This window comes from Numenius arquata, chromosome 11 (genome assembly GCF_964106895.1).
Source record: "Numenius arquata chromosome 11, bNumArq3.hap1.1, whole genome shotgun sequence".
In the NCBI taxonomy this organism is placed as follows: Eukaryota; Metazoa; Chordata; class Aves; order Charadriiformes; family Scolopacidae; genus Numenius; species Numenius arquata.
Genome location: NC_133586.1, coordinates 3,989,866 through 4,007,905, shown reverse-complemented (window position 1 = coordinate 4,007,905; position 18,040 = coordinate 3,989,866). Strand labels below are relative to the sequence as shown.

Genomic DNA, 18,040 nt, shown 5'->3' with positions numbered 1-18,040 from the left:
TGACAAGTAAAGACTAAAATGCCAATCACTGCACTCCATTGTCAATTTTTTCCCACGTTGAATAATTTTGGCTGCTAACGGAGTTCACGCTACCTACCTACCACAAAACATCTGTGAATTAACCCGCTTGGTGAAATTTATCTTACATCAGGTTGAAAACCAACATTAGAATCAACGGGACACTAAACGATCTGATGCTCTTGAGCTTTGACCTTGTCGAGCGCTGTCAGAGTGGAACAGTCGGTGCGTCCAAACGCTTTTCCAAACACTTAGCAACGATTCGGAAAGTGGGTCATTAACACATTCTGTCAAGTTATGCAATTTTTCCCTCCCCTCTAAACTGGGCTTTTTTCCAGGTCCGGTAGCCAACAATAAATCAATCACAGTCTCTCATAAGCCTTTTGACTTAAATTCTATCCTGTAGGTTGGGTTGAAAACAGAGCAGAAATCGCTGCAGGAGGTGAGGCAGGAGGGGACTAGTGGTGACTGCTGTTAAGGAGATGTTTGCTTGACCCACAGCCATTCTTGTTGCCGTTCTTTGTGGACTCCTCTTCGTTATCTGTAACCGAATCTTCCTCCTCTTCATCGCTCCGGTCATCTTTCAAGTCCTAGGGAACAGAAAATGCCGTGAGCATATTCTATAGTTGTAGTGTTTACTATCAGATCTACCAGATTTATCTGACCAGATAGTAAAATAAATCTGGTTTATCAGTTGCCAGATGGCTTTTATCAGTGCAGTTCGGACCTTCCAAAAAGGCCTGTGGGCGCCAGACAAGCAAGTAACTTATTTTTAACATGAACTGGGTATCTGGATCTTTGCAATGACTTTGAAAAAAATTAGCCAACTAATTTCATTAGTCAGGTGCCCCCATTTGTAATTACAAGATGTAAAGACTGTGCATAGAAGTTCCAGAAAATTAATTCCCTTCTTGGAAATTCCCCACCATCAAGCAGGGAAGAGTATTTTAGGGTCGGTAAATCTCTCTGTGCAAAGTGAATACTAGGAGATGCTGGCACAACTAGACACTGTTTAGTTTACACCTGCCAGAAGCAGGCAGGCTCTCCACTCCTGTGTTTGGGAAAGCACATTCATCATATTTAGCTTTTATACAATATTCTTTTCATCTTCCCCGCACTTCTCAATTGTTAATTAATCGCACAGCACCCAGGGATTAGTACTAACGTTTTACCAGGGAAAGCAGAAACTAGAAAGAAGAGGTCAAATGACTGGGCCAAGGTCATGGAAGAAATTTTGTCTAAAGAACATTAGGTTCTGGAAGGTTGCATTGTTTTTAACTGGTCTCTCATTGGATGTCAGGCTCCATTTTGGGGGAGGGGATGTTTCTGGGGGGCAGTTTTGATAGTCCAGTGTATTTAGAGCTCCCCTGTCATTTGTTCCCTTTAGCACGTGGGGTTTTTTTTTTGCTGAGGCAAATGGAGGGCACAGGAGTTTCGTCTTCAGCCAGTCTCCAGGACTGGCTGCTGAGGGAGCCCCGAGGCTTTTCTTTGTAACAGAGTAAGTCACCTCCAGAGCAGGGTGCTGGAGCTGGCGGGCACGTTAGCCCTTGGGCAGACATCTGCTGCTTGCACAGCCCCACCAAGGACCGCTCCATCACGGATAAATTTCTTCTCCTTGCCATCTGCTTGGACCTCAACTAAACAGGCAGAGACCGAACGTTCTTCCTGCTCCTAGAGTGATGCACCAAGGTCAGAGATGAGGCACAGAAAGGAGAAACCAGTGTTGCTCCTGCCCATCCTGTATCTGCTCCCAGAATGAACTAACAATTTCACTTTCTGAGCCTCCTGGTCCGAGGTCTTTCTTAAGCACCAAATTCATACAGAGAAAATAAATGACAGCTCAGTAATAACTCACCCAATTGCAATCTCATATCCCTTTATATATTGCACTTCTAGTAAAACATATAGGGCTAGAAAGAAAATTAAAGCCTAAACTCTGTCTCATCATATAAACTTCCTGGAGATTTTCTTTTGCCTTTTCCCTAACAACATAAAAAGGGTATCAAAAACAAACAAATCTTACTGTAAATACTGTAAAATAAACTTGGCATGCCATCAGTTAGAGAAAAGGAAAGACAGCCTTTCCCACACAAACAATTTATGAGGTTCTGCTTCTTTCAGATCACCTCTCTCGCTCCTGATAGTTTTGCAATTTGTATTTGCAGTAAAAGACAAATGTTGAGGGGGTGTGTGGGGAGCCTCGTTCCTTTTCTGCCACCAGAATTCTATTCCTGTTTCCTATAGGAATGAGCTGGCATTTCCAGCACGGAACTGGAAACTCGGGTAGGATTTGCTTCCCAGTTTTAATGCTGTCAAGATGATGCTCTGATTAAAGGCAGTAGATGTAGTGATTAAAAAACACATAAATGTTTTTTCCAGTACACTGGAAATCCCTGCATTTGATATAATGTCTTACTTATTTCAACGCAGCAGGAATTAAATTGCTTTGTAGTCAGCAGCAACCATTGCAAATTTGCTTAATTCTGGGACAGAGTACTACTTCTCAAACCCTGATATTAATCAAGAAAAAAAATGCTGCTAAATCAAATCTAAGTTTTTATTATATTTTAAATCACAAACCTTCTTCCTGACCAAGTGCATCTACAAATTCCTGCTTTACAAGCGCCTGGCCATTTTTGCCTTGCTTGTTTAAGTGACAGAAACACAACAGAAGTCACAACAGAACAGAACTTGAAATAGCAATAGCTTCATCTGTAACTAGAAAACCAAACAAAACTATCTTGGCAAACTGTTTAACAAACCATTATAAATGCATTAAGATATCGTAAGTGAAGTTTGCGCCTCTTACCTTCGACCTTCTAAAATAACCAAAGAAATGTAACATTTATAGGATTTTCCCTGCTTTAATACCAAGATGTTTTCTCTGAGCTCCTCACGTCATATATTACAGTTGTGTTTTCCAACTCAAAGGCTCTGCTCTCACTGTCCCTGAGCAACACCAGATGAATATACTATCAGAAACACAAGAGCTGGCAAACTGTAAATACCACAACTGAGACCATCATTAATACTCGATGCTTTGGTTTAATGGCATCAACTGCATTTATTATACTTCAGATGGCTGAGGGTAACAGACAAAACGGATGTGTATATTTTATGTTCTGGATGACTAACCAATTTAATCTTTCTAAATGGATGAATGGTTTCAAGGTTTATGAGAAGCAACACTAATGCTATAAAGTCTACAAGAGAGCCATTTGTAGTGAAGCCAAAGCCGCAAACTTTTATAATCTTTTTTTCCTTTTGTTTAACCCTTCCACCTGCTGCTCAGTCTGCCTCTTTTAGTTAAATGAACCGTATTTGTTAAGGTAGTTTTGGCTTCTTGCATTTCACTGCTGTTAGAACGTGTATCGTTCGAGTCATTAGCACTACATCTTAGTATATGAACAGCAGAGGACCTTCCAAGAGACTTCACCAAGGAAAAGGAGTCCTTGAAATGAAGAGACTAGCAAACTTCATGGGCCCCTTCCCAGCCTCTTGTAAGCAGAAAAATATTGGTCAAATCTCCATCTAAACTAACAAAGACTTTACTCCTAATTGTGCATATTTGTCTCTCAATAAAGCACTCAGAAATCACTTCCCTCTTGACAGGCTTTTGGCACTGCACTGTGTCGGCTACAGCTGAGGAGAGCATCGGGAGAGGGACACGGCTGTGCTGGAAAACAGATGGAAGTATGGGTTTCCTGTTCCTACGTGCTGGTTATACCATCTGAAGCTTACTGGTGGAGAAGCGGGACCAGGTGGACACCACCCTTCGCTCCTGCTCCCCTTTACTGGGCACAAAGCATCTTTCTGCGGGTGCATGTTGAGGTGGCCATGCAGCCATGGCTTCGTACCTGCTGCACAGTAGTTAAAGCGGAAAGCGTAAGAGCAGAGAGAAAGACAGTGCCAAGTAGTATAAAAAAAAGAGGCAAAAATATATTGTAGCAACGTGGATCGATCCTGCGAGGAAGCCTTAGCAACAGGCCTTCTGCTTTCTCAGAAGGGGAAGGGCACTTGCCAGCAACCGTGCCGTTGGGTCAACGTGACTTACTGCAGATCGTCAAGTCAAGGTCTCCGAACGTAAGCTGTTACTATAATGACATGCTCTGAACCAGAAACAGCCACCGAGGCAGCACAGAGAAAAAAGAATCCGGCTGTGAGACACCTGAGCAGGAGGTGTTTCTGCAGTGAAGTTCAGCTGCTACAACATTTTTTTCCTGAATCACCTTCCAATTCAGCTTCTCCCTGACAAAGGCACGTACTTTCTAAGAGGCGTGCAGTAACTTCAGTTGGCACGACTGGCTGAAAGAAAGAGGATGATACAGGCTTCCTGTGCCTTACCACAGACAAAACTAGGCAAGGTCAGTCCATACCAGTTCAGGTTCCCTCTCACTGGTGTAACCGTGTCCGTGTGCAGGGCAGGAGATGTACCAGGCCTAATGTAGCTGGTGGGATCAACGCTGACTCAAGATTTCTCAGCAGCAGCAGGAAATTTCAATTTTGCCCCCGCCTGGATAAGACCAAACCCAGTTGCTACTGGAAGCTGAGCATACTCCTCACAGACTGGTGACCAGCCTCCCCATTCCCACTTGCTGCGGCAGACCGACATACCCAATCCCTGCTGTGGCGGCAGCGACAAACTGGGCATGCTGGGACCCTGACTGGCCATCAGTCAACTCATCACAGATTGACCCTGAGGAGGACCTGCACCCGAGATAAGCCAGGTCTTATGCTTACACGGGAATAAGCTATTGTAATTAAGAGGTGCCACAGGAGACATATTTCTTCCATTTTTTGCATATATAGGTTACAGCTGCATGGCTCTGCATAATCACTGAGCTCACAAGTAGCCTCTTGGATACCACGAGCACAAGGGAAGCCAGGTCTCTCTCATGAGGATGGTAGGGCTCAAGGATATACATTCGGGCCTTTTAGGTTAAGCATAATTTACGTGCACACAGTTAACTGAATTCCTTCCACCAGGTACATATATATAAAGGCAATTCACAGTGATTCTGGAATTCTAATTATGTATTTTCTGATTTGGTGAAATTTTGAATTTTCAAGTATTTATTTTTATCCTTTAGTCAGAATTTCCTGACTCTTAAATCTATCTCACATTGAAATCTGAATGTCCTAAATCTTATACCTTAATTCTACCTTAAGAATATTTTCATTTAAAAAAAAAAAAATCTACAAACATATTGACTAGATCTTGATTTTTCAATGTAAAGACAATAAATTCCACAGCACCTGCACATATGAAAACAGCTTGCAGTACAAAGATAAAAGCTATTAGTCAGGTCAGCAACCACTGACTCAAATAAGAGAGATAATAAACAAGAGCGATAATAAAAAGCCAGTCCAAATAGATAGAAGGGGGTACTTTTCTAACAAATACTACTATAAAGTTGATGAATCTCCGAGTTCAACATGTTTAATTCAACATCAATAATTCAACTCAGCTGACATATGACTTAATACATCTTTACTTTCCTGTGGAGACTAAGCAATATACATTTGGATTCAAGCAAACTGTTCTATATTTTCAGCCTGGAAGATTTTATTGGAAAATATATTTCCCTTTTCAGCTTATACACACTATGTAACACAAATACAGTTGATCTTCAGTGGAAGATGTGCTGCTGAACTCCGCTTTCTGCAGTTTTTAGATGAAGATGCAGACTTTCTAGATTAACTGTATTGGACGCCTTCTGCTCAAAACCCCTCTTATTTAATCTCTCACTTCTGTGTAATACCCATTCCCCAGGCTTTCCACTGAGAGTTTTCAGAGGGAACTCAGAGAGGAGGTGTGAAAAACAAATTAAAGGAAAGTTATACTAATTCCACAAATATTGAAAAGAATACTCTCATAAAACTAGATTTTACTATTAGAACAACGTCCCTGATTTTGATTGAAGGAATAAATTTAACCTCAGAAAAATATCACTCATGCTGTCACTCAGCATAACACACCTGTAACTGGAGCTATAATACCCTGACTGTTCAGAAGGAATAAATCATTGTTTACGGTTAATCAGGTACTCTGTGGTTTCAATAAAGTCTGCTGGTTGCGTTATTGAAATCCACTAACTAAACCTTGCACTCAAGTGTATGTGGCTTTACGATAATGTCAAAAGCCCAGGAGGTACTGAGTGAGTCATAATGTCCCACTGCTTTTTGAATTATTCCAATTTTAAATCCACAGTTGGCAAAGAAACAAAGAACAATATAATAGGCATTTGATGCTGTTCTCTATAGTGAACTTTTTTTTACCCTAGGACAGAACTTGCATTAAGCCAAGGAGTTCAGCGGTATGAACTTTTATCAGAACATGCACTTTTATTCCTTATAAATGCTTTTTTGGCTACAAAACAGCTGATCAGACACTCGGACTTTTTTCAGTGAGGTATGATACTGCACTTAAGATGAAAGTTTTGAAATAATGCAGCTGCTAAGGAACATTCCTACAGGAGCCGTATAGCACTATTAAACTAACCTGAAACCTCAAAGTATACAACCACGTAAACGACGGGCACTTCTATATAATGTATCCATTAAGGTGCTCGTTTCTTTACTTTCACTGTTGGGAGGGATTCCATTCCTTGTATGATGTATCTAAAGGTTATCTCCATACTTAAGCATTATCAATTTAATTTTCAAGTCACATACCTAACAATTAATGTCTTTTCATCTGACTTTCATATCACAGTACCTAAAATCCTTTCAATACAATATTTCTAAGCACCCTGATAGTGAGGCTGGAAACAGAACACTTTAAGTAGTACCTAATGAACAAAGTTTATTAAACAGCGTTAGAAGTCCCTGAGACTTCTGTGCTTAAGTCACTTGGTGGGGGACTTCACTTGAAGTTCAGCATTCTGAAAGTCAGGGGTTGTTATCTAGGACTGCTCTGTAACCAACAGAAACGGGTCTCCCCAGAGGGTGACCTGCCTCACCACTGCTGGGGTGACAACACTGGACACAGCCAATTGCTCACTGGAGACACCACTCTTCCTCCACTGGATGACAGAGGGACCCTTGAGCTTGAGCCAGGCACAGCTGAAGTGACCTGAGACAAACCCTACCCTCCCGTGCCTCCTGCCCATCGCAGCCTGACGGGACTGATGGACCCATCAGGTTGTTTTCCTTGCTTTCTGATGATCCCGCTCTGCTGTGCCTGCTCCAAAGTTACTAGAATTGTGTTACGGAGGACAGAGTGATCCTTTCTTTGCATATAATAAGGATTATGGAGCACTCCCAGGTCCTCCTAGGGAAACATTTTCTTTAAATACAAGATAAGACAATTTCCATTCTCAATTGATATTTATCTATCCTTAACTAGCTATATTTCAAGTTTGGTTTTTTTTTTTTTTTTAAATCCATTCAGCAGATTGCAGTACTGTGAACACCTCTGAAAGGGTGAGAATTACTCACCTCATAACAAAGTCACAAGTCAAACCTCTGCAGCATATATTAAAAATAGTAAATGAAGGCATCAAAAGTTCTGTAGAAGGCCTAGGGTTTGCTCTGTGAATTGATTTTTGGCAACTGGAAAAATACATACGTATGCACACTGTTTTATATATATAGTTTTTATATAGATGCATATATAAAACTAGCAAGGAAGGGAACATTTCATAAGTATCCTGCTAGAATATTAAAAGATATGAGCAGTTAACAAGGGAAGCCAGAAAAACTGTCAGCAAATGTCCTTCTGAACAGCAAGGTAAATCAACTAATCTTAAAGCAAAAACTTTACCAACATTGGTCTTTTCTCTGAATTAGGGACTTTCACATGAAAAGAGTCTCTTAGGTCAGAGATCTGCTAAAAGTGGAGTTGCCTTGTGTCAGCGATACACGCAGAGAGAGGGGCGGGGGTGCTTCTTTGGCCAGATCCATTGCTGGTGAAAACTAACACAATCCCATTGGCTTCAAGTCGAGCCATGTTCATTTATACCAGCTGAGAACCTGGCCCTGTATCAACCCTGCAGACTTCTGCTGAACCGGCCAGGGCAGGAAGCTTCGCTTTCAGAATTACACAGAGTTTTGATTTCCTATTTTTAGAGGCAGTGGTCATCTGCAGCTCCCATCGAAGTCAAACCCAGCAGCTCTGGAACCAGCAGACTTTTATTGCAGCACAGAAGAGCCCTGCGCAGCCCCATTTATGGCGCAGCTAACACAAGGGAGGCAGAGGGAGCATCCACACGCCCAATTTGTTGGACTATGGCCAGAATACTGAGACTGCTCTTGGGTAGTCCTGTGTGTGCGTAACAGGGCTGTGGGATGGTACTTTGTCCTAATGTTCCCACGCCAGCGTGTTCTTGAGCCCATCTATTCCAATCAAATGCCCAGAAATTATTTTCTTCAGTTTCTCATTAGTTTAATTCTCCATAATGGTCACAACAGTCCTTAACTTATGTTTTTCTAAACTTTATCTGATTTTTATATAATATTCAAGTGAAAGGTGTTGGGGTATTATGAGCATTCTAAACAGAGTTTATTAAAAAAAAAATGCAAAGAACATTGTTGCTGTTTTGAAATCTGAGAAGTGTATTTTTTAGCATATGGTAAAACGTAGGATCATAGAATGGTTAGGGTTGGAAGGGACCTTAAAGATCACTGTGTTCCACCCCCCTGCCATGGGCAGGGACACCTCCCACCAGACCAGGCTGCACAAAGCCCCATCCAACATATCTCCTTGGAAGCCACTGCTCAGCTGCTGACCCCTTTCATAACCTAGAGTAAAAAGTAAAGGTTTAAATAGCAATCTGCCTTTTAACTCACAGTGCACGAAATGAACTGCTTGAGGCAGAGGAGACCAGACAGCGCTCTTGGATGGGCACATAACATTTGTGCAGTAGAGAAGAACTGGTGGCTTTTCCTCTCCTAGAGACTCCTCCGGTCTACACACTTTGACAATATGCATTACTGAGATCAGCCTTGACTTCAACTCCCCAGTAAGGGTGGGACTCCAGAGCTCCCCAGCGCTGCATACAGCGGCTTTTCTCCTTTGTGTCTATCATTGAAACACCAGCCAGCAAACCTCTTACTCTTTTACGCTTTCTCCTGCCTGCCTCTCACCCCTCCTCCATCAGATGGATTTGGCAGCATGAAGTGAGACATGTAGCCAGGCCTTGGGCTTCGCTAGATTGCTGTAGCAGAATGGGAAATATGCAGATGAAAGAAAGTCATAACAGGAAGTAATTTCCCTTTACTAGGGCATGAGCCTTCAACGCTGCTGACCTGGCTGGCTACCTCCCATCTCCAGGCTATTAAAAAGCTCATGTCCCAAAGGCAGTAATTTGGATCAACTGGGAAGGTTCCCAGATAGACTAGTTTTCATCTCTAAGAGGGAAAACTTTCAATTGTCCTATTTTGTTCCCCTAACAAGCTCATGAGAAAATTTCCTCATGAGAAAATCTGCTGTAAATGTTTAATCTGTTGAGAACCAACAGATTCAACTTCTCCATAACCCATTTTCCTTTAAAACAGGGAAAAGGGAACCCCTGCTAATGCAGTTCAATCTGTCTTGTGTTTGTGCTAAACCTTCACTCAGAGAATTCAAACTGCGAAGCGGGACATCAAGGTACACTGGCCCTTCCCAGTCTAGAAAGTAACCACAGAGTCTCCAGCGAAAGCCTTTCCACAATTTCCCAGTCCCAGAGAGTCATGACATCGTAACTAACTAGATTATCGTTATCCTCTAATATATTGCTGCTTTTAAAATGACTACTTGGCATTAAGGCAAGCATGCCTGTTTGACTGATAGCCAATGGCTCAGTACAGTCTTAACAAAATATGTAAGAAAAAGAAAACAAACAATTTAAATGCCTCGAGTTCAGGAAACTAAATCCTGTTCCATGTTTAATTCCTGTAGAACATTTTTCTGAAATTAATGACTTCTCATTGAATGTATTAATTCTCATTAAAATTAATTTTTTGATTATAAATGTCCTGAAAATATATTTTTTTACTGCTTCAGAAAGAAGAAAAAAGTCAGCACAAAGTCTGACTTCCAGAAATCCAATAAACTTCAATACGCATGCTCCATTTTCACATCCCAGTAACTGCATGGTGTATGGAAGTGCAGTGCTGTTGTGCACGGTCCGGGTCATCTGATGACCCTTCGCAGCTGAAGTTAAGAGTCAGAGTTTATTAGCTGGGAGCAATCAGGCTCAGCTCACCGATGCCGTGTTTAGTGCACACCCAACAGCACACAGCTCAGGCACACGAACACTGGATCCAATTCTATTTGCCACAAGAGAGATTTAAATGTAATCTCTCTAGAGGCCATTCTACTTTTCATGTTACATAGAGCTTTTTACCCCTCTGTAGTTTTAAAAATAAGATTTCTGTTTAGGATTAAATACCTCAAGTTCTTGCACAGTTCAGTGAGAAAGTCGGTGCTGCCTCAGCTGTCGGAACAGCGAAGTGTTGGCACTCACAGCACTCCGGGGTGAACGGAGGCTGAAGAGCGACTCCCGTTTAATAAAGGTTAAATCAGTAGATTTTAACCGCTGCAGATCCATAGCCTAATTTTAAAGGCTATAGATCTGACTCTAAAGGTAACTAAGGAAAGCAAATGGGGCTTAAGTTTGTCATACAGGATCTGTACTTCCATGGGAAAATGTTTAGGGAACTGCAAACCAAAAAAATCCCATCGCTTTAAACAACGTGCTGTGGGCCTGTGTTTCATGAACGAGAAAATTCTCACCCAAGTTCAGCACTGACGTTCCACACTCCCAGGACCTACGTGGTTACAAAATAAATATAAGATTCAAATGAACTATTAAAAATAAAAGTTCTGCTTGATACAAGCAGACCAAGCACAAAAAAGTAAGAGGAACAATTATAAAAGGATTCCGGGGAAGGAAAGTTCTGCAGAAGTTGAGGTGAGCCTGAATAGCCTCAGACTAAACTCAGCTCAAGGCATCCGTCAAGGAGCAGGTAGTATGGCCTCTGGGAATTGTATAACTTAAATTTTTAAATTTACACAAAGGGTTATAGCAAGTCTTTAAAAAGATAAATTCAAAACAAGATAGAAAGTAACACAGGTCAGCAGCTCTGCAGGTGTAAAGAATCTTTACTCTTCAATATAAGTAGTGAGGGCATGTTTTATAAGAGTATATTATGTCTGTGTTCCAAAGGAACACAGGCCTTACCTACACATTAATATTAAAACAAGCCAAGTTTTAGGGATACAATTTTAGTAGTATATCTTCTTTTGATACAGACAAGGGAGTAACTGATTTCAGGAGTCTTTATATAGCTAACCACTTCCATGGCAAGGACTTCACTGGCATCCCAGTATCAGCACGTAAGAAAGAATGAAGGAGAGAAAGTTAACTCGAACTGGCAGAGATTCCTCAGTATGAGAGCAATCCTCAGACTGAACAAAATGCTGAAGTAGAAGAATGATTGCTGGAAACAGCAGAAGTATACTAACAAGTATTTCACAGCTCTCATTTCAACCCCAAAATAGTATTTTCTTATCGTTTTCAGCTACCCCTACTCTGTCAGTCATTCTTTGAACGCTAAGTCTCACTGTTCCCTTGGGAATTTGGACCAAATAAGGAATGAACAAACCATGGACAAGGATACACCCAACTAAAATCTTTAAAAAGCCTGGTTACCGAGTACAAAATACCAAAGGAACATTGGGGATAAAAAAATTAGCTGGTGTCACCTATGTAAGAATAACAAGTCCAAAAGCCTGCTCTAGAGCATTGCAGGGTCTTTTCTGCTTCAGGAAGAGGAAAGAACCTCAGTGAATCAAATAAAACTGCAGCCGATGACTCCTAAATAATTAGAGATCTAAATAATAAGAGTAAGAAGCTCATTGCCTTACTTAAAGGGAGTCTGATGGTGACAAAACAATTAAAAGAGAAAGAAAACATATTCCTGGTCACATTACAGTCCGTTAAAAACCTACCATTACCTTCTGCCATTGATGGACTTTGCATCAGCCCTGAAGCATCTGAGTCATGTGGACATCATGCCCATTTCCTACAACTTACACATATTTTTCAGGATTTAAAGCACTGTAGTCTCAAAACTTTAACTCAGTGTGTAATGGTTTTAACATATATTTTACATCTTAATTTGTCATAATAATGTGGCTATAAGCTGCTGTCATTCGCTCCCTTTTTCTGACCTTGGAAGTAAAACGTTTAATCTCCATGGGATTTTCCTGGCGAGATATTTTAAATCAGTGCATATGTACATACTTCTCTATATGTTTTTTCAATTTTCCTAAAATATTCTCATATGTGCAGACATGATGACTAGACATGTTTCAGTGGTGCTTGAAACTTGATACAAGTGGGTAATTTAACCATGTAATTGAACAATATTACAGAAACACAAGGAGTTTCCTAGCAACAAAAGGCCTTGGACATCAAGATGGCAGCCAACAGCCAACATTGCTATTGCCTGACCTAACTTGAGAAGAAATTACACCGAAAAACATCCTTCTTCCTCTCGCAGCAGAACTGATCTAAGATACATGGCTACAGGTCTGACCTTGAAGGGCTTTTCTTACATGCATATGCCTCACTTGTATACAGGGTCACAAAACATCATATGAGAAAGGACATTTGGGTTTCTCTGGGGTTTTTTTTTTTTGTTTTCCCAAAGTAAGAACGATCTTTGATTTGAAAAATTTAATACTCCTGTCCTCTCAAGTTTACCCCCCATAGAAACTAAAGAACTTCTTAATGCAAAGTAGCTGAGCACAGCTTAGCGTGTCCATGCAGATTTCCCCCTTGTTAGGGCATTTCTGGAGGACTGGGCAGGGAGAAGGTGGCCCAAATCCCCTGAGCCTGGAGACGAGTGCTGCTCTGGGCCACCAGCTCCAGAGACACAGACTCCCCTGCATGGGAAAACAGGACACAGAGGGACAGAGCAAGATCATCTCCTCCCCTTCTTTCCTTTTTCCTCATTTTTATTCATCTCTGGCTGCAATATTTGGGAGGAGGGAAATCGCAAGATTTTTAGTCCAAGTTCTTTTTTGCTGAAGCCAGTCAGCCGGCTGAGCATTTATCCCAGAGAACTGAGGATAACTGTCCCCTTTATTAGTGCAGAGGGGAGGTGACAAGCAAGATGAAGAGCTCCTGACCAGCCAGTCTCAGACAAAAGCCATCTCTTCCTGAGAGGGAAGAGTAAAGCATGGAAGAAGCTACCAACTCAGGATGCTGCAGGACTCGATGTCATTTCTGTATTAACTCCTGCCTAACAAAGCCTCCTGCCACAATCTGAAGAGCACTGAATCTAGACCCACAGCTGCGACACAGCTCTGTGAGACCCTTTGAATAACAGCAAAGGGGACTTGGTGAGTATGTGACTTCCTAGAGACTTGGGCCCCAAGTTCCCCACCGAGTCCCACGTTTCATGTCTGACCTAGACAAATCCTTTAACCTGTCCTTCAAGAAGGGACAACAGCACTTCCCACTAAGAATAAATACATTTAAGCCCATTAACTTTTAGGCAATACGATGGTCCAGAAGGTTACACTCAGGGGAAACACCTGCCCCTGGAAGGATGGTAGGAGCTATTAACTGTTGCTGCTGACCCCACCAACGCAGGGTGGATCAAGGCAACAAAGAGCACTGAAAAAATTCCTTACACCCTTGCTATGTTCAGAGCTTCCTTCAGTTAAACAACAACATCAGTCCCTATTTCCAGTTACAGCATGACTTCATTTTTCCATCTGAAGTAGCTAACTCGCTTCAAGAAAAATGTCAGAAATTGCCTGTTTTCTGAATGAAAACTGAAAAGTCTTGGGCAGAGAAACAGAACCCTCTTAACACAGGGATGATGGTTGACTGGTATTTCACTAAAATAGCAACAGCTATTTGTGTGGAGTATGTCTATAACAAATATGTCGGTACAAAAATGCTGCCTTGCAAACACCATTCTTTTCAGTGTTGCCTTTACAGCTTTGGAGGCACTGGCTGCTTTCACAGCCAAGTTTGCCACCGCTATGGAAAACAGGCCGCGGATGCAAGCCAGCTGAAGTCATACACACTGAAAAGGGCTAGGGCTGCTGCTGCTACCACTGTAAAAATGTTATTTGGAAACTGTCTTCTCAGAGAGCTGTATAAGGAATCAAAAATCCAGGGTAGGGATGCAGGCTTGATGCTTTTCCATTTTTTAGCAATGACTAATACAAAAAAGCTCTTATCTCAAAATAAAACATTTCTGCCCCTTAGAAAGGCACAAGCAGGCAGAGCAGAATGGCCTTATATAGCTGGCCTGGTCATGTCCTCTTCACCATTGGATCCAAAAACCTTCTTGCATTGTACTCATAACCTCAACCAACGTGGATGAAAACTATGCCAAAACCTTCCTCTTCCTCAGCTGGAAGGCAGAGGGACGTCCCTTTTGATTTCACCAGAAGAGTTGTGTGAGAACATCACAGACACAAGGCCAAAAAATCAAAAAAGAAGATGAGAAGTAAAACACTTCAACACTCAGTAAGTCAGGCCAGAAATAATTTTGCAATTAATCTAACGGAGATAAGTGACATGCAAGAAATACAAGCTTTTCAGTGTCTAAGAGAATATAGAAGCATGTTTTAGAAGCAGAACAACGCAAGTCATTCCTTCTACAGATTTGTCCCTTATGTACAGCTGTTTTCTGTCTAACAAGGGTTGAGTTTGTAACTGCACTTTTCTTCTAGGGAAGACATTGGGTCTCCCTATGATACCCAGCTGTCTATTTGCATGAGATTTGAAGGAATCCAATAATCCAAGAATTATAGGATGGTTTCTGTTATGGAACAACAATTAATACAGGTAGAAAAGAATATTTCTATTTCCTTAATATGCTCCACAGCATTAAAAGCTTCAGATAAAAGGACAAAGTCAACTCAATTAAGTTTTTGCATCCTGATCCTCAAAAGAAATACCATTTTTCAATAGCAAAACTTAAGTTTCACCTGAACTAGCAAAACATACCTGTCAATGCTTGTGCCAAATCTAAACAGATATTCTCCAAAGTCCTTTTCTAAACGCTTTTTGCTAAATGTTTTATCAACGCTGCACCCCACTGCACGCTTCATGACAAGAGACCTTGTGAAAGTGTTACTCCTTCAGGCAACGGAGCAAGACCTAGATTGCAGCAAAGTTTTCTTTATAGCTTTTTCCCACGTGAATTTTCTCTCCAAGGTAAAAAACAATTATGGCAGCACCAGACTTGCACTGCTTCTCTACTCCAGCTGAATATGACAGCATTTCATTGTGTCATAATAACCATTCATTCATAACTAGATCAGCTTCACACAGTTTTCTTAATCCAAAAGCAATGTTCAAGTATAGCTGACCTTGGATTTAGATAAACCTGTAGAACTTTGACTACAAGTTTTCTGTAGTATTTAAAGTTCTCATCACTCACCTCTCATCCCTTTTTTGGTGTGTTCCCTACAGAGTCCAGTGAGAAAAGATTGCTTTCACTCGGAACACAGGAATTTCTAAATAATTCTGCACCATCTTAGGGCTTCATTTTTTGGGAGACCTCATTTCTCATTTACTATCAGAGTAAACCACCAGATACAGATAAAAAAATGCATCCACCTGAAGCTTTAATATTCTGATCTATGACCTCAGGCGTGACAACGAGAGGTAGAAAGCACATTTGAACATCTCTATACTTTGTAGACCCCTATCAAAAATGTTGACTCGAAAGTTTCAGGAAAACAGTAAAAAACTCTGAGTAAATCCATTGGAGGTACTGGGATCTGTTTGATATTTCACACATCTTTCTGCAGAAGCAAAATTGCTTACCTTCAAGAAAATGAACCTTCTCAAAATCTTGAAAATTAAGTAACCCCAATATAAATGCAAGCCTTGAAGGACCAATAGCTGTCCATTGAATAAGAAATATGCTATGACAGGAGTTGTGGAGTAGTATGTAGGCTGATACAAAGTGGCACGAAGAATCCTAAAAAAAAAAAAAATAAAGGTCACTGTTACGGTGCAAAATTTCTTTTCAATGCTATTTACAACTATTTGTAATTTCACATTCCAAACTGATTAACTATTTCCACAAAATATTAAAAAGCTCTGCAAAGATGACAGATGAATTAACAAGCCCTGTCTTAACTAGATTACGCATCTCCATTGAAATACAGACTTCAGAAGATGAGAAATTTGAGTCTTGCATGAAAGTATTCTAAATAAGGTTATTCTTTTTCATCTTGAGCTCTGTGTGGTCTAGATACTATGCAACTTGAGCTTGTCTATGCCATTTATTTTTTTAATGCAAATTCTTTCTAATCTGAAATCCACACTCCAGAGAAAATTCTACAGGCTTTGCAACAGGGCTTTTTGTTAATTAACATATGTTTTGTCCATCTTCTGACTTCACTACTTCTATATTATTTGAGGTTTTTTGAGTCCCTTTAATCTCATCACGTTTTGCTTCCAAGCTCAAGAACAAGAAACTCAGCGAAGCAAAATGATTGGAGATCACTTGTATAGTTAATCAAAAAATAACAAGAAAGTAAAAGACATCAGCATTTCTGAAAGAAAATGCTACAGGAAATTAAAACCTTGTGTTGATCAATGTTCAGAACTATTAATTTAACCAGCTTGAGTCTCTAAGGGTTTGTCCGCATCCAGGGAAGGGCATGAAGGCAAACTAGAGCAAGTCAATGAAACCGTGAATGTGAAACACATTAAACACTTTTTAAAAGCTAAACATGTTAAGCATTAAGCATACTAAGTACCCATCTGGATACTCCAAAGCATCTTAAACCATAGCACTCCAAAAGCAATGCGAGTATTTAGCAAGTATTGATTTATCTGCATTGGCTTCATAAATTAACTGGTTCACCTTAACTTAGAAGGGTGCTCCTCATGTAAGTGAGGTGAGGTACTTACTACTCAAGGACTAGGTAGCAAAGAGAAGGCACTACAAGAATTAACTACAGTCATGTAGGAATTAGACTGTACTCTGACTTTTTAGGTACAGCAGGAGGGATGGAATTAAAGGGAAAATTATTTCTCCTGATTAAGTAACTCAATCTCCTCAAAAATGCAGGAGCTATAGCGTTTAACTAGAATTTACGAAAATAAGTTAAGGCTTTTATGTATTATTTAAGTTCACATATTTTCAAGAGGCTCATTTAAAAACTATTTTTACTGAAATTAAATTCCTAAATAAAATGATAGTTTTTGTCAACTCTTCTCACTGGCCTTTAGTAGCCAACAATAATGGAAGCTCTGCTTCTGCTCTTTAAAGTACAATCCATTCCTTTCTTTTTCCTATCACAACCAATATTAACCTCTCAATGGAAACAAGAATGAAATAAAAACACGTGACTACATTAAATATTGCTTACCAGAAGGGGAACAGGATGATTCTTGTGATGAAGAATGCAATAGAAAAGATGATAAAGAGCATATTGCATGTTTTCTCCCAGTGAGCGTAATTAAACATTTTGGCTGCCTGCATTGAATAAAAACCATCAAACATATTACAAATATTCTCTGAAGTAAGTTCCTTTCCGCATTTTCATAAACAATGACTCATCTTCCACCTAAGCAGGAAGAAAATTTCCTCCCTGTTTGACATGTAAAGCAATCATTTTACTGATACCTAATAAAGCAGTACCAAAACAGATTCTTTGTTTATATTTCTCCTTTCATCTTACAAGAATGGACTCTGTATCAAAGGCCTAAAGAACAGCTCTCTGATCAGAATGTAAGCGTCATGAAAACACAAAGTACTCTCGAAAACAGAGGTTCATCCCTCATGCCTGTACCAGATTCAAAATGGGCTGAATCACAGAGAAGCTGCTGGCCACATCTGCACTCTCAGGAGTGGCACTGGCCCCTTATACACAGACACTCTGGTGCATCGTGTTACTGACCCTTCTCTGTGCCTAATTCAGCTTCCGTTTTCTCCTTTTTGAGAGCTGGAGATCCTAGCACTGGTCTCTGTCCTGCTAATAAAGATTATAATTACTGCTTCTCCCCTAGCTGAACTGTACAACTCTCAATGCTTCATTCTGGCA

General features: G+C 40.5%; 1 protein-coding gene across 1 annotated transcript in view; it reads right to left on the bottom strand.

Moving 5' to 3' along the window:
- Positions 1-212: 212 nt before the first annotated feature.
- The window catches only part of CERS3 (ceramide synthase 3), a 38,165-nt gene continuing 20,337 nt past the window's right edge, over positions 213-18,040 (bottom strand). Inside the window, exons 9-11 of the mRNA XM_074155665.1 lie at positions 17,366-17,472; positions 15,807-15,963; positions 213-608 (exon numbers count right to left, since the gene is read on the bottom strand). Of these exons, the coding sequence (XP_074011766.1) occupies positions 477-608; positions 15,807-15,963; positions 17,366-17,472 (396 nt within the window). The 3' untranslated portion in view covers positions 213-476. The remainder of the gene's footprint in view (positions 609-15,806; positions 15,964-17,365; positions 17,473-18,040) is intronic.